The following is a 25,723-nucleotide window of genomic DNA, read 5'->3' on the forward strand; positions in this document are numbered from 1 at the left end:
AGCCTGCTAACGTCAATAAAAGTCTGACTGCTCTGTCAGGGCAAGATTACTAGTTGCAATGGTCTGTAATAAAGTTGCCACACTGCTAGAGAACCAAATAACTCAGAGGCTCAAAAAATCTGGGGGAAATAACACACTTCCTTTTCTAGAATAATAGATCCTAGTTTCTAGCATAGCTGGTGAGCTCCTGAGTCATGCAGATAGGTTGACCAAATGAAATAAAACTCTAGTTACATTTCAAATTGGACCTGAGGAAAAAGAATAGCTGTTGCCTGGGAAGGCTTGGTTAACATGAAGGTGATTGGCAAGCTGGAAGCATAACTCTCGTAGACCTGATACTGCTGTGAAAATGGCTGCACTTTGACAAGAGAAACAGCAACACGAATACACAGCACTACATATCCTCACTACATCTTGGCGTACTTAGCACTGAAAGTCAGTTCCAACATAATATCTACCATCCATGGCATGGCACCTGGAATGATTCCCATGTAGCCCAAATGAGTCAACTACACAACTTGCATATAAATGATCCTTTGAATTTCCATGATTTGGTGGCTTTGCCATCCATCTTTTCACATTTATGACACTGGGAATTGAGGACCAATACATTGCAGGGGGTTAGAGTTAGGATGGAGACTTCTATGCTACTCTGTAGTGTTATCATAGTTTCCCAAATATTGGCTTTAGGCCCTTTGATGAATGCTGTCTGAATATTTCAGGAAATTACACCTCTGCCTTGGAACATAAATATGTCTGCTTACAGTAAATGAACTTCCATTTTTGAAGTTGCTAAGGGCTAAATCACACATTTATTGTTTATTTTTAAAATATTTAAGCTGCCCTTCATCCTATGGATTCTAGGGCAGTGTATTATAATACATGTTAAAGCATATTGTACTCCTTTCAAGGGACCATTTCTGTGACTGATTCCACTGCTTGGATACTTGTGTAAATGTGTAACTACAAACCAATGGATTCTAGTCTAAGTGTATTAAGAAGCAAATCCCACTTAATTCACTGGGAGTTGCACCCTAGCAACTGTGCTAAGGATTTCAGTGTAAAGTGTTTTTGCAGAAAAGTCCCTATAGAAGCATTTAACACACCTAATAATTCTAATATGAATGGATGACATCAAATGATAGAGTAGACCAGTTGAAATCAATTGACGTAAATAACTCAAGTCCATTAAATTAAAAGAGTCTACTCTCCGAGTATGACTGTTGGGTATCACCTAATATTTCCAATGATAGTTAGTGACTCAGTGACTGCAGTAGTGCAACTTGACTCTGACTCGGAATGACTGTCAGTGTTCCTTATTTGCCCCTACCATTTCATTTGCAACTAAGGGTTGAGAATATTCAATCAGTATTGAGTCAGCATGCTAATTACAATATTTCTCTTTATTTGTAATAAAAGCATTATGAAATCCAAGCAGCACCCATCTAAGCATCCAATTTATTGTAGCCTGAGGGATAGTTCTTTTGCTAGGCTGGAGTAAAAAGTCTACAGAGCCTTAACACTCCTTTTAGCTTCCAGGAAACACTTCTAGAATGAGGAGCTGCTACCACTATCCCGCAGCACGCAAAAGCTATTTATTTCTCTTGCTTTACAGCTCTCCTGTTCAGTGGGTGGGCCCCTAGAACTAGTATGGTGACTGACAATAAACAGAAGGCTGATCTCTGGCACACTTTCATTGCACTGAATAGAATGTTTCGGGTCTTGATTCAAGGAGCTTTAATATTAAGTGAATATTCAGCCCTGGAACTGATCGGCACCCCCAGCTATCGCAAAGATTTGCAAAACACAAAGCTGGAAATGGATGGAAAGGTGGTCGAGTGAAGCACTTATTTCTGAGGCAGAAGCTCGTGCTGATAATGGCAGTAAGGTTGCAATCCTGTGCACACACATTCAAATTTAAGTCCCACTGAACTCAGAAGCACTTAGATTCAGGTTCATATGCACTGGATGGAGAAGCACACTTCGTTCACACAGCTGTGCCTATTTCAGCAGTGAGGCCTCAGGATGAACAAGAAAAAGGAGCTTGCACATATCTGGGAAATTTTGAGGGCTTGGAGAGGGATGATTAATATTTAAGTGCTGCAATTTCAGGAGTGTAGTTTAAATTTTAACAACTCAAATTTAAGTTTAAAATAAGAAAACAACACATTGTCTCTGTGTCTCCTCTGCCAATTCTTTGTTCTTTTTCTTTCCCTTTTTTGTTCTGTTCTCAAAATAGTTGCAGCCGAAGACCAAGAAGCCAAACTAATCTCTGTTTTATGGACAATAAGGTTCAATGGCTTGCACATATCTGGGAAATTTTGAGGGCTTGGAGAGGGATGATTAATATTTAAGTGCTGCAATTTCAGGAGTGTAGTTTAAATTTTAACAACTCAAATTTAAGTTTAAAATAAGAAAACAACACATTGTCTCTGTGTCTCCTCTGCCAATTCTTTGTTCTTTTTCTTTCCCTTTTTTGTTCTGTTCTCAAAATAGTTGCAGCCGAAGACCAAGAAGCCAAACTAATGTGCTACCTTCCGTGTTTCAGGCAGCAGCATACCTCTGAATTCCAGTTGCAGGGGAACACAAGTGAGAGAGCGCTATGGGCCTCAAGTCCTGCGTGTGGGTGTGTTGCACACTGGCATTTGGTCAGCCGCTGTGGGATGCAGGACCCTGGATAAAATATGTCTCCGGTCCGATTCAGCGGGTCTCTTCTGATGAATTCCACAGTATAGCTGCAGATTAAGACAGGAAGCCATGAACTCAGCAAATGTGATGGCAACAGAAGCAGCAGCATGTGCCTACAAAGGTATTTAGCAGTCGGCGACTTGACGTTTTCTACACGGTCTGTGCATAGGATCCATGCCATAGAACAAACCTTCCATTCTCACCCTGCCAAAGAATAAGCTATTCACAAGCAGGCTTAAGTTGGATGACCAGGGTGAAGGGTTTTTTCGCTGAGGAGGCACATTGATGCAGTGTAGCTGCTCACACGGTAGTCTGGATTGCACTGGTTGATCAGTATGGAGCTAACGGGTGGGTGGCCTTGCCTTTGGTCCCTTCAAGTCTTATGAACTGAAGGACAAAATAATCCACACCAGTCCAATAAAGGATCATAGTACATCACATACACACACCCAATCCCAAGGAAGATTATAAACACCTCAATCCTTTCCCCTCCAGCGTGGATTAACCTACATAATCCTGACCACAGTGTGCCACGAGAATGAGAGCTGAAGCGTCTTTGTACTACTGCGCACAGTCTGCCTCCCGCTTTCAAAGAGGGATCTAATTGCTGATTTTAGCAGGCAACATTTGCGTTGGGGAGTGGGGGGGCAGGGGGCAAGCGATGGCAAATGGCAACTTGAGAGGGTGGCTACCTCTTTTTTTGCTGTGGCATGTGTAGAACTACATCTTGACAAAGCCAGCCTCCACTGGGGGGCAGATAGGTGAAATGGTGAAAATGACAAATGAAGAGCCAAAAGCTGGTTCACTTTTGCCCATCCTCTCTCCTTCTCCTCCTCCTCTCCTACACACACACACACACACACACACACACAAAACCACCACACACACCTACTGCCCGTGGAAGCTATTTGCAAGCAATCCTGGGCATCTGGGGAATGAAGCGCTGAATACCAAAGTGTATGCATGCACACGCACACACATACATATATATATAAACAGTGTGGCTGCAGAGTCAAATATAGCCCTCGGGGAAGGGGAAACAATGGTCGGGCATTGGGTTACATCGCCGCAGGGCCAGCAGGCTGCTTGTTTGTTGTGGGCCTGGGTGGAATGGGAAGAGCGAGAGGGAGGGTGCAGCATGGGGGTGGCAGCGAGAACATTTGTTTCAATTCATAAAGCCTAACTTGGCATTGGCTTCTGCGTATGTGTTTGCTTGAGACTGACCTACAGTGAATGCCAATTTATGAGACACTAATTTGAGTTGGCAGCTCTGTGGGGTTTGTGGTCTCTCTCCAGCTGGTTTCCGCTGTGCCCCCTCCTCCCCACTCACTCCTAGCCTCCCTGTGGGGATTAAGAGTGTGGGCAGGGAGCGTTTCATCAAGTTCCTGAGCAGCAAAGTGTTTCATTTTTCTCTTTGTATTGTGGAATGACACTCAATGGGGGGATGCCATAGTATCATCTTGTTTCCTCCACTCGGCATCTGTGTTGTGCCACTGGTGTCCAGCTGTCTCCAAGGAGCAAGTTGCAGCCAGCTAAAGAAAGGGAAGCAGCACCAGCTGACTTTAGCAGGTAATCTTTGTGTCCGTGTGCACATGATGGCGATGACAATTGGAGAGGGGGGCCTGCCAACGAAGCATCAAATGGAACTGATGCAAGAGCACAGCACATGCACCAAGGCCCCTTCCTCACCCCCGTTTGTTTCTCACGTTATAGGGTTTTGTTAATTGCAGAATATATTGGTGAACACGTTCTAATGCAAAGACTCCCCCCTGCATTGTGATCGGGCAGCTGATTAGTTCCAGAAGCCTCTGGGGGATTTGTGGCAGTAGGCAAAACAAGATATGAAATATCAGAATATCTGTGCAAGCTCTTCTATGGGTCTCTTCTTAGGAAATGCTCTCCTTAAAAAAACACCCAACTACTTGACTTAGTAATATTTCACAGAGAACACAAGAGTAATGCCAATGTAGCATATTTACATTATGAAAGATTCCCCTCCCCATCTTTTTTTTGTGTGTGGTTTTGTTAGTATAGCTTTATCCTAAGCTTTCAGGGCTAGACAATGAGGTGCAAACATTTCCCTACTGCTGTTCTTTTTTCTGTCCTTGAGGCTTAATCTGAGCTAGGGGTCTGTTCTGGAGGTGGTTTTCAATAGCTGGGCTTAGTTCTGCTAAAACAGTGTTCTTCTGCATTTCAGTATCCGATGAATGACTTCTAGCACAAATCAAGCCCTGAAGAGATGCATAATGGAGAAACCACACCTTACTATTATTTCCCATGCCTGAGAAAAGCCTCTAGCACACTGGAATATCTTAATCAAATTCTCTGAAATGGTAGAAAATTGCCATTGTAGCCAAGGTGAATGCTTTGTTCTGGACAAACTCTGATTCCATAGCTAATAAAGTTTACTGATGCTTTCTGGGTTATTGCGCCATTCGGTACGGCATCTCCCCTGGCTGAAAGATTTAGGATGTCTCTGCTATGTGAGGTAAGGGGTAACCCTGGAGATCTTTTGATGAGTAGGAAATTGTTCTACTTTCTCTGCCGGTGCTTAGAGCATGAGATTTACAAGCTGTCAGACCAATGCTTCATGTTAGTGCAGCATGCTGTCTACCAACAGTCTTCTTTTTTGGCGGATCACTCGTAGCCGAGTAAGATTGTCTTCCATAAACATGGTCCGTAAGTCACTGTGAAGGCCAATTCTGGATCCACATGTCCTTCCACAATGGGGACATTGGTTTCTGGGTGGGAGTTGATCACGGTGTGGATCTGCCAAGCGTGCCTTCCTCCAGTGTCTCCAAAAAATTTTACATATCACTTGAGAAGACAGGCGAATACCAGTGTACTGGAAGAAGCAAAGATCTACCAACAGTGGCTGGCAGGCAGACACCTCAGTGTGGTTTACAAGTAGGGCATGATGCTGACATCCACCATCTACTACTAAACGCCAGCTGCACTTTTGGCTGTCTGCTACTCATGACCAACGGATCTGTCCTCCTATCCTTCCTCTAATCCTTGTCTAAAAGCCATATATGCTAGTTGGCATCGCAAACATCCTACGGCAATGAATTCTTCAAGCTGATTATGGGTGGACTTGTGTTCCCTTTTATTTGCCACCAAACAAATGCCTGTCAGTTTCAACAACAACAACAAAAAATAGATTTGTTTATAAAGGAGAAAAAACGGTCTGGCTCTCTCCATGCTACCCTGTTGTGAAGCTAGGCAACTTTAAACTGCGGATTTAATAGTATTATGGATGACAACATGTACGTACATGTGTATTTATTTATAACATTTTTACACTACCTTTTCCTTCAAGGTGCTCAAAAGTAGCTTACAAAGTTCTCCCCTCCTCACAACAACCCAGTAAGGTAGGTTAGACTTAGAGGCAGTGCCTGCCCCAAGGCCCCCAGTGAGCTTCAGGTCTGAGCAGTGATTCTGAACTGTCATATTCCAACACAACTTCCCAATGGCATTTACTCTGAAACCTAGATACTGCCATTTTGGGGGAGAGGGGAAGGAAGAGGGATACCCTCTTGCTCATTCTGCAGGGTTCTTGGGCTGCTGCCTCTGATGGCACCTAGGCTGCCCCCCAGGATCTCCCACCCCTCCCAGCCACGCAAGGCACCGACCCAGCCAAAGCAGTCATTGGAGGTGGTGGGGCGGCCTACCGTCGGGCCACCTAGGCCCAAGCCCGCGGCCAATTCACGCTGAGATGAGAAAGAGGGAAAGGAGCTCCTGGCCCGGGTGGGGGGGGGAGGCGCCAATCCCGCTCGTAGTTCATGGAGAGGCGTCTCTCCTCCTCTCTCCCCCCCCCCGCTCCCTCCCCCGAGTCTGGGCTGAAGGAGTCGCAGGTGAGAGGTGAGCGGGGCTGGGCAGGCGGCGGGGCTGGGCGTCCGCCTGCGGTTCGGGGGGCCCTGGGCTTCCTGGCTCCTCGCTCCTTTCGCGGCAGTCGGGCTGCGGGAGGCGGAATGTCCCAGGGAGGGAGCAGGGATGTGTAGCCACACGCAGCCCCTGGCAGCCGGCCTGAGCGTGCACGGCGGCGGCAGCAGTAGCGGCGGCGGCGGCGGCTGCTGCAGCAGCAGGCGGAGCAGCAGCAGCAGCGCTTACAGCGCCAGCAGGAGGAGCGGGGAGGCCAGCAGGCAGCTTGGCCGCCGCGCCTCCCGAACCCCCGGTGCCCGGGCAGCGTAGGGCATGGCAGACCCGCTTGGCCGATCCCCACGCTAGTCTGCGGGCGGGGGGCAGGCAGGCAGGCACGCCCCTAAGGGGAGAAAGGAAAGAGCCGCCGACGCGAGCGCCGAGGTGAGGACGAGGGGAAGTTGCGCGCGTGTGGATAGATGTATGATACGTGTGTGTGTGTGTGTGTGTGTGTGTGTGTGTGTGTTTGGAGTGGGGTGGCGGCGCCCAAAATGGGAGCGATGTGTGCTGGGGGAAAGCTAGAGGAATGGGGAGGGGAGAGGATCCCAGGGGATGGGGGGGCAGAGGGTTGGGGGTGTTTGGTTGTGTGTGTGTGTGTTTTTGCCGAAATGGCAGGGAAGCTGGATTTGGGAGGGAGGATCCGACAGCACGCGGGCGAGGAGAGCGCCTGCAACAGCGGCCCGACGGGTGTAGGTGGGAGGTGGAGAGGAGAAAATGGAAGAGATGGCAGATGGGAATGCCTCCCTGGTGCTGCCCCCTTCCTCGGTACCCAGATTCCCCCTTCTTTCTTTTTCTTCTCTTTTCTTTTTTGCTCCCGCGGCTGTGATCAGATGGAGGCTGCTTCGGGATCCTCCCTCCGCATGTGCGCCGCTGCGGGCTGGGCTGGGAGGAAAAGCCTCTCCGCGCTGGGAAGGGGCAGCGATCCATGTGGGCGCAGGGAGGGTTTGCCCTACCTCGGGGTGGGGGCGCCCTCGCCGAGAGGATGCCAGGAGGGATGTCCGCCTGCCTGCCTGGCGGTGGTTGTGGTAGCAGCTACGGCGGGAGCACGTGGGGCTGCGGGGGGCTGCGGGGAGGAGTGATCGGGAGTGGTTCCTTCACCTCCGGGGCGGGGAGGCGACCCCACTCCGGGCTAGGAATCCATGGTAGGGCAGCGACATGGTAGGGATCCCAACCTGCCCTGTCCGCCAGCAGGGGCCAAAATGCACAGCACTCGGGACATCAGGCCAGCACGTGGGGCGGGAGGCCTTTTTGGAGACACCCCCATAAGCGAGGTTCTTATCCCTCCGCAGCCCCAAGGGGCTGATGCAAAAAACAAAAAAAGTCATGTTTTTGCAGTCGCCCCTCGAAGTATCCACACGTTCTAGAAAGCAGCAACATCTCTATAGTGATGATTGTGAGCCAGTGGACGCTGGTCCATCAAGGTGAGCGGGGCGCTGCTCTCACCTGCCTGCCTTCTCACTTAAATTCATTCATTCCGAGGGCTGGCCCTGGTTGTCAGCTTCCTCCGCCTTAATTTTAGTGCTGCCATTGTAGGACACAGATGGGAGGAGGGGGAGGGGGAATCGGGACAAAACTAGAATGAGTGAGTTGTCTCTCTTTGCCTGTCATTGGCTCTCTCTGTTGCCATTGGCTCTGTTGATCTCAGTGGGCGCCAGCCACTACTGCTCCCTAGCATTCTTCAGTCCCTGATTCATTGAGAGCCATTTCACAGGTTGCACAGAGACAGGGCAAAACCTGGGCTTTGCCATCAGATGCACAAGCCACAAGGAGCTGGAGGCAGTCATGGCTGCTTAGCACAACTGCCGTTTTTGACAGAGAGGTTCACCTGTTAACCTTCTTAGGTGTGTTTTTAAAACATCTAAGGTGTACTCTTAGATGTGCACCTAAAAATACATCGTATGGTACTCGGGATGCTCTATGAGCCCCTCACAGCGTTGCTGCTTGACAAAGATTTTCCGTCTGCAGTTGAGCAATGCATTTCCCCCTTTTCTTGTTAAGGGAGAGATGGCGGGCCCCATGTGAAATTAGGGGTACAGGTTTGGGGGCTAACAGTGGGAAGCTCTGGAGGAGGGAGGCAACATCTACATTTGGGGATAATTTATAGCTTCCTCCCCAGTACATTGCCTCCAATAATCCATTTGACCGAGCCTCTGTTGGTTGTTACTGTAGCAATTCTTCAGCATTTTCTGTTGGCTGCCTAAAGCAGAAAAGCAAACATCCTATCTGCAAATATGCCCAATCCGATAAAATCCACAGACCCTTTTGACCTTGCAGCACAGTTTGCCTGCCTATTGACCTGAAGACCAGTAATCGGAGGATTCTGTTTGTGAACTCTTGATTTAGTAACTCTGTTACTCAGTCCACTGATTACCCCCTTCCTATGATGTCCATGCAGTTACATAGTCTAGGATGTCATCTTCCCTAAACCTTATAGACCCATCTGGCGACCTCCACTCCAGTTAACCCAAGGAAGCCTCATCCACTTGCAAACCGATATAGACATTCTGAATCCCATTTGTTGTCCCAGGAACGGTTAACTCATTGCTCCCTGCTATGATCAAATAGCCCTCCACTACTTGAGAGAGAGGGAGTGAATCAATTTGTAATGTTGAGAATCCATGGCAGTTGCTTATGTGACACCAGTCATTTTGTGAAGGATACTTCAGCATGCTTCAAGGTATTGAAATTGTTGCTTGAGGAGTAAATACACAAATCGGGGGGGGGGGGACGGACAATTAGAAAAAAAATGCTTTAGGGTAGCCTTGAGCTCCAGGAGGTCATATCTCTGCTTTGGAGATTTTATTGGGAATGGAAAAGAGAAATGACCTTTTCAATGACATGCGGTATTCAGCTGGGGTCCTAACAGCTCAGGAGGAATTGGCTGCCAACTGTTCATCCTTAATCCATAAATTATTTTATAAGATTCACAGGAATCACTTTGCCCTCCTCTGATATGCAGCAGCTGTTCGGCAGCACAAAGTACCACCCCATAACACAATACTTCAGGGTAGGAAATGAAAGAGAATCTTCTGGCCAATTGTAACAACAATTGGCATATGGGGGAAGTAGTAGAGTACAGTTACCCAAAGCAGAATATGACCAGAATTCTATACAGGCTAATAAAAATAACACAGGCTTTTAATAATCAAACATGACTAGAATCTTTAGCTGAAAGCTCACCCGAAATATCCTTCTAACATATTCTGTGTCATTGGCAGATGTGGCACAGATGTCATTCTCCCACAATAGAGCTATTAGGTGTCACCTCAGGGTATAAGATCTACGCTACAATCTTAAATCAGTTTTATGCCAGTTTGACAAGCTCAGGTTGTCCCAAGAAATCTTAGGAATTGTAGCTTAATGAGACTACTGCATATTCTGTTGGAGACTCCTGGCCGTTTACTCTCAAAACAGCAGGCCTCAGGGTGCTCAAAGGAGAGGTAATAACTGGTAAACCAATATTTCTCTAGTGTAGACAATATGCTGGAGATAAACCCTCAGTGGGTGTGCCCTGGCATTTGAAGAAGAGTAAATATGTGACAGCTGGATAGACTTTGTCTTCTATCCCAAGGACCTCATTCATTTACTCCTGTGTTCAAATATGTTGTATTTCATTGAGGTCTCTCTTTGAAGTAGGAAGGGCTTTTCTGTTTCTCCCTTTTGTGTCTGGCTGGGAGAAGAAGAAAAACATTATTTTCACTGTCTGTCTGTATTTCTTACCAGATCATTTCTACATTTCTTTTGGTTGGATTTATAGCCTCAAATGTAGCGCTAGCCACATATATCTGAACATTGTGAACAAATTCTATGCCCATAAGGTAGATAGGCATGAAATGATCCTGTTAAGAATCTGTTTGCTCTGGCCTCCTGATTACTAACTGACTTCTAGCATATGTCTCAGTCAGTTGTTCACACTTCCTTCAATATTGTAATGGCCACAAGCTTTTACACGATAGTAGGTTTGATATTCATCCATTAACAGACGCCAGAGCTTTTATTTAAAATGCAAAGCATAAGATTCACACATGCTGGCCAAATGGTGCCTGCCTATAACAGTCCTCCTGAGTGCAGCAATACCTTCAAGAGGGTGGGACTGAGCAGTAGCTTTCTCTCAGCATAATCCACCTCCCAGGATTACTGTGAGGGTACAGTAGAATTGCCCCTGTATGCTGCTTGGAGTTCTTTGGTGGAAGGTGGGAGCCGAAGCTAAGTGATACAGCAAATGCCTTGCATGCAGGAAAAATTAAGGTCCAAAGTTCAACCCCTGACATCTCCAGTTAAAAGGATTGCATATTTATCTTCACCAGCAAGTCCCAGGATGGGTAGCAGATGATGAAAAATACCTTATCAGTCCAAATAAATGTTGAGTTATATAGACCAATCATCTTACACTGCATAATGCAGCTCCAAATGTTCATAGGGTTGCATGCAAATGTGATAATCCAGTACATAAACCTTATCATCTTAAGAAATGGCAGCAATACTGCTTCAGAGAGATTGATAACGGATGGAAACATCCAAGAGTTGTTCTAGAGGGACATGGGAAGAGCTGTAACTAAAAATCAATTTTTAGCAGTGTTTTAAACCTCAGATTGGTGAGCTTCCGATCCTCACCTCTAGACCTCAACCCATACAAAAGTACTCCCGATTGCATTAACCACCTGCCGAAGACAGAGAAGTTAATTCTCTTTTCTCCCTTCCCCCCTGATTCTTAACAGAATAACTAGGAGCATCATTACTTAGGCTGTAATCCTATTTTCTTTTCGCTTGGAAGCAGGTCCCATTGAATTCAATGGGACTTACTTCTGGGCTGACATGCAATTTTGTTTTATTTTTGTTCAGCAATTTTCATCCTATTAGCATATGTCATGTTATCAGTACACAACTCAGCACAGCTAGAGGTTTGCATTGAGAAGAAACACAACGCCGATATCGTTCCAAAATTATAGCCTGTGCTTTGGAATATCCTTGGGATGCTTTGATGGGAGATCTCAACGTTGTACAGGTTCAGGGGTGTTCTCTCTTTTTGTGGGGGGGGGGGGCGATAGGAGTGTGAAGGTAAAAAAAGGGGCATCCTACAATCACAGGTGTTTTGTTTTTTCACTGCATGGGGGCAGACTCAGAAAGTCCACTGCTCTTGTGCTTTCAGCCTCCAAGCCAAGGGAACCATTGAAGCAGCTGGCATTTGTTTTAAAGAAATCATTGTGTTTGGAATAAGCAATAATAGTGTTTTGGAGCTGCATGATAGCACTGCGGAGGTGCCAACATCCTGGTCTGACTTTGCCTTCATCCCCTTGTAGGTGACTATCTCGGTGGGGCCACGCTGACCATGCTCAGGAGCTTCTGTCTTCAGCTCATGTCCTTGCTTTGGATCCTGGTGGCCCATCACCATTTTACACAAGGTGAGGATGAGTTCAGTGTTCCTTTGGTTCCACCTGGGCATGAAGTCTCCTACAGCAGAAAAGTAAAGGGTTCATTCTGCAGCGGTGTGCAGAAACCACCATTTAACTCCCTGTGAATGATTCCTCTTGTTCAAAGAGGTCTCCCTTTCTTCAGGTGCCAGGGAAAAACACATGAGCATAAACAGTACTCGAGTGTGTGGGCTTCATCACTTAGTTGTCCTGTAGAGGCTATAGAGGAGGGAACCAAACTAAGGTCCACAAGGTAGGGTGGTTATGAGAACATTCCTGTCTACAGGGAAATTGCCTCCTGCTTCCTGCAGGGAGTAACATGCGGCTACTTATTTCAGGAAGGGCTGTAGCTCAGTGGCAGAGCACATCCTTTGTATGCAAAAGGTTCTAGGTCTAATCTTTCATGTCTCTACTCATGGCTGGGAAAGACTCTTGTCTGAAACCCTGGAACAAAGAGAAACTGCCTTCTACTGAGTCAGACTATTGGTCCATGTAGCTTAGCTTTGTCCACACTGTTTGGCAGTGGCTCTTTAGGGTGGCAAATCAGGACTTTCCCCCTGGAGATGATGGGAATGAAACCCGGGGCCTTCCTGCATGCAGAGCAGATGCTCTGTCATTGACGTGTTGACCCTGCTGAACTCCATGGACCAATGGTCTGACTCAGTAGAAGGCAGCTTAGTTATTACATATAAGGAGAGGAATGGTCTAGCCTTCTTCCCTGGTTGTGAGCAAATTAAAATATTGCTGGTTGACCCATCTTGTGTAGCAGACTGAGCTTTGCATGAGATTAACAGAGCTAGAGGTAGGTTTGTGTCTGTGTGTGCCCTCTCTGCTTCTGTGTGAGTTTGGGTAGACAAATGGTACTGTACTAGTTGGGTCTGATAATATAGTGCAGCATAGGAAACTCCCGTCCCCAACACAGAGTGGTGTCTGGGTTGCCAGCAAGATGGACCTTCTTTGATTAAGCGTAGACTAGATAGATTACAGTGATGCAGTGGTACCTCAGGTTACAGATGCTTCAGGTTCTGTATTTTCGGGTTGTGCACTGCGCTGACCCCGGAAGTACCAGAATGGGTTACTTCCGAGTTTCGGTGCTCATGCATGCGCAGAAGTGCTAAATTGCTCTTTGCGCATGAGCAGAAGCGCCAAATTGCAATCCGTGCATGCGCAGACGCAACGTTGCGGGTTGCAAATGCTGCGGGTTGTGAACATGCCTCCTGCACGGATCACGTTCACAACCTGAGGTTCCACTGTACTGGCAATGGGGCATACATTTTTTCCCCCTACGATCATAGACTCATAGAATTGCAAAGGACCCCAAGTACAGGAATCTCACTTAAAGCATCCATGAAAGATGGTCATCCAATCTCTGCTTAAAACCCTCTAAGGAAGGAGATACTGAATGAAATTGCTAATAATTGTATAAGGTATCCAAAAAGACAATAGGAAAATGCTGTTCCTAGCTCCATGAATTCCCCTGCTCGTGCCCAGGTGGTCTGTTGGATAAATCCAAAGCAGCCTCAGCAAGCAACAGATCTGAGTGGAGGAAGGGGCTTGGGGAAGGGGCTGCTTGACCCTTCCCGCTACAACCATCATTCTGTTCAAAGCTGCCCCCTCTGTTTTCCACCCAGAGGGGGAGGTGACCTGTGACTACCTCCATGTAGTTAGAAAAGCAGCAGGAGCGTCATTTGCAGTGGGGAAACGGTCAGATAGGAAAGAGTCCAGCAGCTCTTCCTCCGTTCTTTGCTCAGATTAGGGATTTACTGTGGCTGCTTTGCATTGAAGAGACAGAAGGAAAAGCGCAAGGGAGAGTGACATGCAACTAGTACAACATTGAACTGGCCCAAGTACCAAAGCTTACTATGTTTGTCCCCTGGCATTTGCCCCTGCTGTCCTGGACCCAAGGTGCGATTACTCCCCCCCAGGTGTTTTTAGGCATGCAGTGACACCTGCTGGACATTCCGTGAAAGGCCTTCAAACGTCCCTGGTACAAGCCATGCCCAGGGGCCAAACTAGACAATACAATATTCAGTGTATGAACATAATTGTGTATCTGCTTCACATGTTGTAAAACAGAAGCTCTTGCAAAGGCCTGATCTGAATTATGACCACAGCATGGAGGAAATGTGTGTGTGCTTAAAAAACAAAACAAAACTCTCCCCCTCCCCTGTTTTCCTAACAAAAACCACACATGTATACAAGCTGCTATTTGCCCTTCGTGGGAAGATGCTATTTGCACTGATAGTTGCTTTCCTTCCAGGGCAGATAGAAGGTCTGGGAGGCAATTTTAGTTACGAGAATTATACTGGGGGAAAGACTTATTTCCCCTATCCTTCATGCCACAGTCCAGATAGGCATGGACCAATCTGGTCCTCCACAACTGCTGTTTTTATTTTTATTTTTTAAGGAGACCGTACATAACACATTTCATCAGGTATGTAACATTGTTAAGTTTAGCCCTGGGAATATGGGTGTATCTACACCAGAGACTTGTACCGGGTTAAACTCATTCCTTTTCCATTGGGAGTTCTGGGAACGGTAGTTCTCTGAGAGGGGCCTATGTATAGGGTTGCCATATTTCAAACAGTGAAAATCCGGACAGAAAAGTTGTTGAGCTTTTTCCCCATAAAAACACACACAAAATGCCGTTTTTGAGCTAATTTTATTAAAATGTAGTATAAAACCAATGTAAGTGGATAAGGCTCGCGAGTGCACACGATCAAACAAGATCGTTGGGTCCTGGTCGCTTGCGGCACGGCACATGACAGAAGGAACAAAAAGGAAGGTGAAAGTTAGCAGGCAGAAGCAACAGAGTCTTCAGGTGCCAGAAGGGAGGGATTAGGGAGGGAGGGAGAGAGAGAGAGGGATGGCAGGACCAGGGAACAAACAGCTCAGTTACAGCCTTGGAGACATTTAAATAAATAAAGAGAAATCAATCCCTTGGAAAGGGTCTGATGCTCATCTCAAGTGCTGGGCCAGAGAAATGGAAATATTGGGGGCCTACAAGTCAAATTTCCAGAGTGCTCCTCAGCTATAGTTGCTTTGAGTATATCTATTCCTCCCTCTGTGCATTCAAGGTAGCAAGGAGTCTCAGTACAGCAGTGTTAGTCCCCCTTCCTCAGATTATGTTTTCCCCCTTAGGCTGGAAAAACAGGAGGTGTCCTGCGCCTTGCTGTGGCTTTCTTTAAATCGATGCTTTAGCCAGTCTTGTGCCATGCATTGCAAGCTTAGACCTGACATCTCCCACCAGCAACAGCCACCACATAGGCAGCAATCTTCCTTGTAGCAATTACAGACTTTCCGTGGGTCATTCTTTCTTGTGATGCTACAAGCCATTCTTAGCAAGAAATGTAAGTTTGGGGAAAGGAGGGCACCACTAAGGGAGCCTGGTTGCTAAGGGATAAGGCTGCAAACTTAAGCATATTTACCCAGTGACGTAGCGTGGGGGTGCAGGGGGGGCCGGCCGCACCGGGCGCAACATCTGGGGGGTTAGGGTTAGGGGGCGCAAATCCACGGGTTAGGGGGCGCAAATTACTTGCCTTGCCCCGGGTGCTGACAACCCACGCTATCCCACTGTATTTACCAGAGAGAAGGTTGCATTGAATTCAGGGAGGTCCTATTCCTGCATTGCAAGTGGTTCCAACTCTGTGATTCTGTGATTCTATGCAGGGGTGAGGAACTGGCGGCCTACCATGTTGGAATCCACCTCCCATTGGCCCCAGTCAGTGCAGGCAGTGGTCAGGGATGATGGGATAGACCTAAACATCTGCAGGGCACCAGCTGGGTACTCCTGCTTTAGATGATGATTTGTATTCCTTTGCTCACTTTAAAAGGTGGCAAGCTGGCCCAGATGAGTTTGGGGGCTCTCCAGAAAATTCTGCTGAGTGTGGCCCTCAACCTGTGCTTCACACTTTGATCTGATGGTACCAGATGGTGCCAGCCTTCATTCTGCAACTGTACTTTGGTGGTTATAGAAAAGGTATGGCATTTGTGCTGCAATGGGGGGAAATGGACTTTATCTTTAAAGGGCAAAGAAGGAGCAGATAGGTATTGTTTCACAAAAATGTAAGGGGTGGGGAATGAATTAAACGTTTCTAAAACAGCATTGCCATGGTGGAGATGTGCAAGATTGTCTTGCTGACAGCAGTACAATGGGTACTATCCAAAGGGAATTTCTCATAAGTTCCTCTTGATCCGTGCTGTTTTGTTTGCTAGAAGTTAATAGAAGTATTTGTTATGCTTAGCTTCATTCATACTGTCGGTGCTTAATCAGAGCAGTGTCTTAAACTGGATTAAAACTTGGAGTGCTTCCATATTAGCTTTCTTTCAACAGAATGAACAGAAATTAATTAGTTAATTAATTTTAATTTAACGACATTTATTTACTGCTTAATGTATTTTTAAATAGCCATCCAAGCTGGATGGATAAAATAACAGAAAATAACCATAAGAAAATACAATAACACCAGCAGACTTTAAAAAGAAGTAGGCATAATATGAAGATAAAAATGCAGGCAAAACACAATTAACTCACTCTTCTCAAACAGTTGTATTTTGCGGCAGCTGTGGGGAGAAAGGCAGATTGCATGCTAGGTATCAGTAACGGAATTGAGAAGAAAACTGCTGATACCACAATGCTGTTATGCTGTGTAGTTGGAATACTGTGTACAGCTTTGGTTGTTGTACAATATCAAACATCAAAAATGATATTGTTGAGTTGGAAAAGGATCAGAAAAGGGCAAGCAAAATTGTCAAGGGGATGGAGTAACTCCTTGCAAGGAAAGCTTGAACTCACAGCTGTCCATGGAGGCACTGGTCAATTCTGTGTCCAGGGCAACTGTGTATCAGCTCCACCTGGTACGAAGGCTGAGACCCTACCTGCCTGCAGACTGTCTCGCCAGAGTGGTGCATGCTCTAGTTATCTCCCATTGGACTACTGCAATGCGCTCTACATGGGGCTACCTTTGAAGGTGCCTCGGAAACTACAGCTAATCCAGAATGTGGCAGCTAGACTGGTGACTGGGAGTGGCATCCAGGACCATACAACACCGGTCCTAAAGGATCTTCCTTGGCTCCCAGTCTGTTTCCAAGCACAATTCAACGTGTTGGTGCTGACCTTTAAAGCCCTAAACGACCTCAGCCCAGTATACCTGAAGGACCATCTCCACCCGCATTGTTCAGCCCAGACATTGAGGTCCAGCTCTGAGCCTTCTGGTGGTTCCCTCACTGCGAGAAGTGAGGTTACAGGGAACCAGGCAGATGGCCTTCTCGGTAGTGGCACCAACCCTGTGGAATGCCCTCTCACCAGATGTCAATGAAATAAACAACTATCTGACTTTTAGAAGACATCTGAAGACAGTCCTGTTTAGGGAAGTTTTTAATGTTCCAAGTTTTATTCTGTTTTTAGTGTTCTGCTGGGAGCTGCCCAGAGTGGCTGGGGAAACCCAGCCTGATGTGCGGGGTATAAATAATAAAACTGTTGTTGTTGTAGCAGTTGGGCCTTTCTGGTTTAGAGAAAAGGTGAATGAGAGGAGACATGTAGAAGTTTATAAAAATTAAGCATGGCATAGAGAAAGTGGCTAGAGAAACATTTTTCTCCCTCCCTCATAAACCAGAACAGGTAAAAGGAAGTTAAACTATGGAACTCGTTCCCACAAGAGGCAATGATGGCCACCATCTTGGGTGGCTTTAAAAGAGAATCAGACAGATTTGTGGAGGATAAGGCTATTGGTGACTACTTGCCGCTTTGGCTATGCTCTGCTTCTGTGATCGGAGGCAGTAACGTTTCTGAATATCCGTTGCTGGAAACTGCGAGAGAGCACTCTTGGGGACAGGTTCTGCTTGTGGGGTCCCACAGGCCTTTGCTTGGCCACTGTGAAAATAGGAGATTGGGTTAGATGGGCCACTGACCTCTGCATACAGGGCAGGTGTCTTTCTGTGTGTAGGGTGGAGACACGTCCATTTCATCACTGCTTTGTTAAGTTTCAAGATTTAAGATATTGCAGTGCTGGGGGACACAGATCCTCTCCTTAAGTGTGTTTGTGGGGGAAGGACCTTCTCTAGGAAGTGGCAATAGCAGTACAGTCATACCTCGGGTTGAAGTTGCTTGAGGTTGAGCGTTTCTGGGTTGCGCTCTGCGGCGACCCGAAAGTAACGGAATGCGTTACTTTCGGGTTTCGCCGCTCGCGCATGCGCAGACCCTCGAAATGATGTCATGCACAGAAGCGGCGAATCGCAACCCGTGCAGACACGGTTTGCGTTCGCTTCAGGATGTGAACGGGGCTCCGGAATGGATCCCATTCGCATCCAGAGATACCACTGTACTGGTGGCAGCCCATCCAGTCCAGCATCCTGTTCTCACAGTGGCCGACCAGATGCCTGTGAGAAGCCTGCAAACTGGTATTCAGGAGCATGAAGAGAGAGGCAGTGTGGTGTAGTGGTTAGAGTGCTGCGCTAAGACCTGGGAGACCAGAGTTTGAATCCCCACTCAGCAGTGAAGTTCACTGGGTGACCTTGGGCCTGTTGCCATATCTCAGCCTAATCTGCCCCACTGGGTTGTAGAACTGTAAAGTTGGGAGGTACCCCCCCACCACCATCAAAGGCTCATTTAAGTCCAACCCCCTGCCATGCAGGAAACTCAGCTAAAGGTTGGGAGGATAAACTAGGGAGAAGGAGAACCATGTACACCATCTTGGAGGAAAAGGCAGTAAATAAATGCAATAAATAAAGTAATCATGCAAATAACAGCAATGGCTGCAGCATTTGCAAGGTGGCTGCAATTAAGTACAGCTGCCACAGGACAACTACTGTATTATGAGCCCCTCCTCCCCAAAAAGAGATGTCATTTGAAACTAAGAGGCTAGCTTCCCCTGAGTCAGGCCACTGGTCCATCTCCCCAGTATTGATTTCTTTACTGGACCAGGAATGGCTCTACAGAATTCTGGGCACATATCTCCTCCTACATGGTCTTTTTAGCTTGTCATGCATCGAAAGCAGGTGCTCTTAACACCTGAGCTATGGTCCACTGGGGGGAAAGAACAGCGTTTTGCTCATTTGGAAAGTTTATTGTTGCTTCTGTTTCATTTCCTTTTTGCGCTTAATGTATTATCATTTGCATCCTCTTGCCTGATGGTTCACTGACCTATATCTGTGTTGCGATTTTCTCCGGAAGGGCAGTTCCGTTCTGTATTATTGCAACGTTGAGCTTGATCTCAGTCTGTCGATTGCATATTTAAAAATTTCCCTAAAATATATATTTAAGGGGGAGGGGGACAACAAGCAGCATATGTTCCCAGCTACAAAATATGGAGCCTCCCACAGCTAAGAAAAATCAGCACTTCGACACTCTGAAGATTAAGGGAAGACAGCATGAATGGCATGCAATAAATGGGTAGAAACGTTTCCATTTATTGCACTAGAAACTGGTCTTGTGATATGTTATGTAGTGTAGTTTCACCCTGGGCCAACAGGGGGATACTGTATATAGTTTTCACTCAGGTCTGTAGATAGTTTTCACTCAGGTCCGCAGCAGTTATTTTAGGCGGGAACTCTGGGCTGTGGTTGTTACAATGTTGACAGCCGGCTGCCTATAAAAGCAGGCCGGCTGAGCTGTTTGCAGTCAGTTCTATTCCAGCTTACAAAATAAAGAGCTACTTGAAGAAATCGCTGTGCCGGCTGCTATGTCAACCCACAACATAATACTGGCGACGAAGGTGGGATGGATGGACATCAGAGCACAGCCAGATGCGGCCAGCCTCTGAACTGAGCTGAATCACTGAGCTGAATCACAGAGCGAAATCACTGAGCGAAATCACTGGGCAGAACCAATTCAGAGCTGACTGTTCTGGCTAGAGCACTGTGTTCCATCCATCGCCCTTCACGCCGGCATCGGAATCATGGCTTCACTTGTGCCTCTACTGCCGTTTGCGCCAGCCTCTGAATCATGGGACTCCTACCTCGCTCGGTTCGACTGCTACCTCCAAGCCAACGAGCTGACAGCAGTATCAAAGGATCGGAAGCGGGGCCTATTCCTCAGCCTCTGTGGGCCTGAGGTGTTTGAGACGGCCCGAGCATTGGTTGCGCCTGAAGCAGTCCAGGCAACACCATGGGACACGATCCAAGAGAAGCTCCGCAACCACTACGCACCAAAGCCGTCCAAGATTGCTGCCCGCCATGCGTTCTACCACCGGAACCAGGCAGAGGGGGAGTCAATCAACAACAACAACACCGCCCTGCGACAGGCTGCAATGCACTGTGAGTTCCGAGACTTAGACGATGCCCTGATGGATCGAATCGTCTGCGGGGTCCGGGACATCCATCTGCAACGGCGTCTCCTAGCCAAGCCAGACCTCACGCTACAGAAAGCCATTGAGGAGGCTGTGGCCTCAGAAGCTGCTGAACGCTCCGCCCAGGAGATCCGCAAGTCCAGCAGCCCGCGTCTTGCTGGGGAGCCAGTTCCGGTGCATCATGAAGAGGCCAGCAGTGATGAGGCATCCTCCAGTGAAGACGATGACGTGCACCAGACAAAGCGGGAGCGCAGGAAGTTCCAACAGAAGTCCAAGGGCCAACCGGAATGTGCCGGCTGCGGAGGCAACCATTCCCGTGCCAAGTGTCGATTCAGAGACGCCATCTGTAGGAAGTGTTCCAGAAGGGGCCACATCGCTAAGGTCTGCCGATCGGCTCCGTCTGACACCCCCCCTTCATCGACTCGCAAGTCCAAGTCTTCACTCCAGTCTGCTAAGGAAAGTTGTTTCGCTCTCACCAACTGCCGCTGCCCGTCTGGAACCACAATTGGCCAAACCGACTCGCCTACGCGACGCAAGCTGAACGTCACGGTGCTCATTGAAGGAGCTCCATGTGACATGGAGATCGACACCGGGTCTGCCCTGTCCATCGTGTCATGGAGCACCATCAAAAGACTGGTACCCAGAGTGTCCAAGAGGCAACTCAACTCCCACCGCGTACACCTGAGAGACTACCAGGGAAACGACATTCCCGTGGTAGGCGTTGGCCGGTTCCGGATCGCCTTCAAGGATTTTTCGGGCCTGCTCCGGTTGGTGGTGGTCGAAGGTCAGCGGCCAAGCCTCCTAGGGCTAGACTGGTTTGATGCCCTCGGCCTGGAAGTCACCGGCATCAACTGCATCTCTAACGCAGAGACTGAGGGTCTGGTCAAAGACTTTGCCGAGGTTTTTGACGGCACCTTGGGGCAATATACAGGTACGCCCATCTCCTTTAGCCTTGATCCACAAGTCGCCCCCATCAAGCTAAAGCCACGCCGGGTTCCCTTTGCTCTCAAGGCTAAGGTGGACGAACAACTGGACAAACTGATTGCCCAAGGAGTTTTGGAGCCGGTTGACCACGCCAAGTGGGAAACCCCCATCGTCACGCCTGTCAAGCCAGATGGGTCGGTGAGAATCTGCGCTGACTACAAGTGCACGATCAACAAGGCACTTCAGCAGCACGCTTATCCGGTTCCTGTTGTCCAACACCTGCTGCATTCCCTGGGTGAGGGTAAGGTCTTCGCTAAGCTGGACCTTGCCCAAGCATATCAACAACTGCCAGTTGATGATGCCACTGCTGAAGCCCAGACGATCGTCACCCACCGGGGGGCATTCCGTTGCCGCCGGTTGCAGTTCGGGGTGAGTGTGGCTCCTGGAATCTTCCAAAGCCTTATGGAGCGTCTTCTGCAAGGGCTTCCGGGCGTGGTACCATATTTTGATGACGTCTTGGTGTCTGCAGACTCACACCAGCAGCTGTTCGAGCGCCTCCGTGCCGTGCTGACCAGGTTCCAAGAGGCCGGGCTCAAGGTAAAGAGGGAGAAGTGCCAGATCGCCGTTCCACAGGTAGAGTTCCTGGGCTATCTTATCGATGCCTCCGGCCTTCACCCAACCACATCCAAGATCCGCGCTATCCAGCAGGCCCCCACCCCAAAGAACAAAACGGAGTTGCAGGCATTCCTGGGGCTGCTGAACTTTTATAACATGTTCCTGCCCCACAAAGCCACAGTGGCTGAGCCTCTTCACCGACTCCTTAGCACTAAGACGCCTTGGGCCTGGGGTCATCGGGAGACGGCGGCCTTCAACGCGGTCAAGGCTCTCCTTTCTTCAGACAGTGTGCTGGTACAGTACAGTGAATCCAGGCCGCTGGTCCTTGCCTGCGACGCCTCACCTTTTGGCATCGGTGCTGTCCTTAGTCACCGTTTTCCAGATGGAAGAGAAGCACCGCTCGCCTACTTTTCCAAGACACTATCTCCGACGGAACGGAATTACAGCCAGCTCGACAAGGAGGCATTGGCACTTGTGGCTGGAGTGAAGAGGTTCCATGAATACCTCTATGGCAGGACTTTTGACCTCATTACTGACCACAAGCCACTCCTGGGCCTCCTCGCCGGTGATCGTCCAACTCCACCGGTCCTCTCGCCACGCATGCTGCGATGGACTGTTTTCCTGGCTGCCTACCACTACCGGCTCATCCATCGCCCGGGGAAATCGATGGGCCATGCCGACGCCCTCAGCCGTTGCCCTCTTCCAGCATTTGTGGAAGACCCGGCTCCAGCTTCATCGCTCCTTCTGATTGAGGATCTTCCGGCAGCGCCTGTATCAGCTACCACTGTGGCCTCTGCGTCTGCCCAGGATCGCACCATCAGCCGGGTGCTCAACTGGGTGTGGAGGGGGTGGCCACAAGGGCCTTTTGCATTGGAGTTCCAGCCCTTCGCAACCAGACAACATGAACTCTCAGCTCATCGCGGCTGTCTGCTGTGGGGAGACCGCGTCGTGATTCCCCAGGGACTCCGTCAGCGCGTCCTGGAGGCTCTGCACGTTGGCCACCCGGGAATTGTCAAAATGAAGGCATTGGCTCGGTGTTACGTCTGGTGGCCTAATATGGACGATGCCATCACTGCCTGGGTGTCCGCCTGTCAAGCGTGCCAAGAGTCGAGGCCTGCACCACCGGCAGCTAAGGGACACACCTGGGAGACGCCAAAGACACCCTGGTCGAGGGTGCACATCGATCTGGCTGGCCCCTTTCACGGCCGGACCTTTATGGTAGTGGTGGACGCCTATTCTAAATGGCTGGAGGTCGCCCTGATGCCCTCCACCACTACCGAAGCTGTCATCCGGGTGCTGCGAGGCCTGTTTGCAACACATGGGTGTCCTGATGTCCTTGTCTCTGACAACGGACCGCAGTTCACGTCAGGCACCTTTGAGCGGTATCTTTTGGGACTGGGCATCCGCCATGCCCTAACGGCACCCTTTCATCCATCCAGCAACGGGCAAGCGGAAAGAATGGTGCGCTCGGCAAAAGAGGCACTGGCGCGCCTGGACCGGGGAGACTGGCATGAGCGGGTCGCCGAATACTTGTTCGTGCAACACATCACCCCTCATGCGGCCACAGGGAGGAGTCCTGCTGAACTGCTTATGGGCCGCCGCCTCAGGTCACCGCTCGACCGGCTACACCCGGACTTTGCCGTGGCTGAACCCCCAGGCTGTGCCAACGCGCCACGGTCATTTGTCCCAGGAAACCAGGTCTTTGCCCGGAACTATGTGGGGGACATTCCTTGGGTGCCAGCCACAGTAGTGGGAGTCACTGGACCTCGCTCGTACCAGGTGGCACTCGAAGATGGACGCTTGTGGCGACGGCACATAGACCAGCTTAGGCGCAGGGTTGGGAACTTGGACACTACCGAGGTGCCCCCAACTGCGCTTGCAGCTCCAGAAGAGACACGTACAGATGGCGAGGCCCCACCTACACCTCCCTCGCAAACTGCCAGCGTGGAGCCGAACCAAGCCGCTTCAGAACAGACTCAGACCACTCCACTTGCGGAGGCTCCACCCACAGCAGCGGATCCAGGGGAGTTGGTTCCAACGCCACCTAGGGTCGCACCACAGCCTCAGCAAGAACTGTGTGGCCCTCCGGACTTGGCTACCAGTCCCCGGCGGTCTGGCAGAGTTTCCAAGCGCCCAACTTATTTAAAGGACTATGTTGTTGGACATGTATCACTGTTGGTCTAAGTATGGGAAATGTAACCGATATGCTTTTGTGCCTAATTGAACCATTACGCGTAGTGCTGTATATAAGGAAACCATTACGATTGTAACTAACACCTTATCTCGGTGGGGAGGGGTGTTATGTAGTGTAGTTTCACCCTGGGCCAACAGGGGGATACTGTATATAGTTTTCACTCAGGTCTGTAGATAGTTTTCACTCAGGTCCGCAGCAGTTATTTTAGGCGGGAACTCGGCTGTGGTTGTTACAATGTTGACAGCCGGCTGCCTATAAAAGCAGGCCGGCTGAGCTGTTTGCAGTCAGTTCTATTCCAGCTTACAAAATAAAGAGCTACTTGAAGAAATCGCTGTGCCGGCTGCTATGTCAACCCACAACATAATATGATATTACAGATGGCAGGGAGAGGTCATACACAACTGGGATAAGTATATGCTGGAAAGGAAAATGGATTCTACACACTTCTGTCCCAACCTGGCAAATTTGTGATGGGTTCACCAGCCTTTTCCTGCTGACACAAGTTAGCCATAGCTTGCAGTCCTGACTTCCTGGTGCAATAAGTCCTGCTCTCTGCTTTGCCTTGCAGGTGATGACTGCAGTGACCACTGTAACTTGGCTCATGGAAGCTGTGACGAGGACGGCAAATGCAGGTAAAGCCATACTTGGGTGCTGTTAAAAGAGAGGGCTGCTCAAACACGGCGTCACTCCAAACCCTGCACATTTTGTGCCAACCACCCCAAGAAGTAGTGTCCTGTAAGCTCCTACTCTCAGAGTTGGCCCAATACATTTCCCTGCCTGGTGCGGCAAAGGGCAAGATGGCGTCCCCTCCCGTTCAGTGTATAGAAGCTGACTGAACTAGCCATTGATTTTTATTTCAACACTGGTGTTGCGACAGCCGTGCCTGAGGACAGCAGGCTGGCCTAGAGGGTGCACACACAAATGTTTTCTGCAACCCAGGGCCAGCCCACCTGTGAAGCCTCAGGCAGCAGGATCCGTAGGAACAGCAGATCCAGCCTCTAAGAAATGTGTTGCCCGCTTATGCTGCCACTTCTGCAACAGCTGTGGCATGTTTATTGGAGGTCAAACCTACAGTGGCCTCTTGTGAATATGAGGTACTGCTGATCTCCCATCACCATTGAGGAGGAAATGGTGGGGGCTGCCCTCTGGGGTCATCTGGGTTCTGCACCCGCCTGGTGTTTCAAAGCAGGCTGCCCCCTCCCGCCACCCTGGGCTTTGATTCCCACTTGAACCATCAGGTAAGGTTTATTTTATTTTTAAATAAATTTTATTTTTCAGGTTTACAGAGATACAAATCCAATTTCCTCCCAATAAGCATTTATATTTTGACTTCCTCCCCCATCCCTTTTGCAGTTTCTTATATTTTTAAAAAATTAATACCTTCATTTCCCTCATTATTCCAATTAAGGTAAGGTTGATTTTATTCCCTCCCCTGTTCCCAGTGTAGATCTTCACTCCCTCCTTGTTCCTGGTGTAAATTTTTACTCCCCTCTTGTTCTTGATATAGATCTTCACTCACCCCTGGATGGGTGGGCGCCATTTTGTTGCTTGCCTCAGGTGTCAAAATGTCTTGGGCCAGCCCTGCTCCAACCCCATGCTGCCACTCCTCCCCACCTTCCTGCCTCTGCTGCCTGAGGCAGCTGCTTCATTACTTATAGGTCTGGCCCTGCCGGTTTTTCATCCAAAAG

The 25,723-nt window shown here is 48.8% G+C and overlaps 1 protein-coding gene across 3 annotated transcripts in view; it reads left to right on the plus strand.

Moving 5' to 3' along the window:
• Nucleotides 1-5,966: 5,966 nt before the first annotated feature.
• The window catches only part of DLK2 (delta like non-canonical Notch ligand 2), a 28,799-nt gene continuing 9,042 nt past the window's right edge, over nucleotides 5,967-25,723 (plus strand). Inside the window, exons 1-3 of one of the 3 annotated variants that reach the window (XM_081905381.1) lie at nucleotides 5,967-6,542; nucleotides 11,907-12,008; nucleotides 24,604-24,667. In XM_081905381.1, coding sequence (XP_081761507.1) covers nucleotides 6,404-6,542; nucleotides 11,907-12,008; nucleotides 24,604-24,667 — 305 coding nt within the window. In that variant the 5' untranslated portion in view covers nucleotides 5,967-6,403. Of the gene's footprint in view, nucleotides 6,550-6,768; nucleotides 6,991-11,906; nucleotides 12,009-24,603; nucleotides 24,668-25,723 lie in introns of those variants that run through there. The other 2 variants (XM_081905382.1, XM_081905383.1) reach the window with 2 other exon arrangements.

The sequence above is a fragment of the Podarcis melisellensis genome (assembly GCF_964234715.1).
Source record: "Podarcis melisellensis genome assembly, chromosome: 3".
In the NCBI taxonomy this organism is placed as follows: domain Eukaryota; kingdom Metazoa; phylum Chordata; class Lepidosauria; order Squamata; family Lacertidae; genus Podarcis; species Podarcis melisellensis.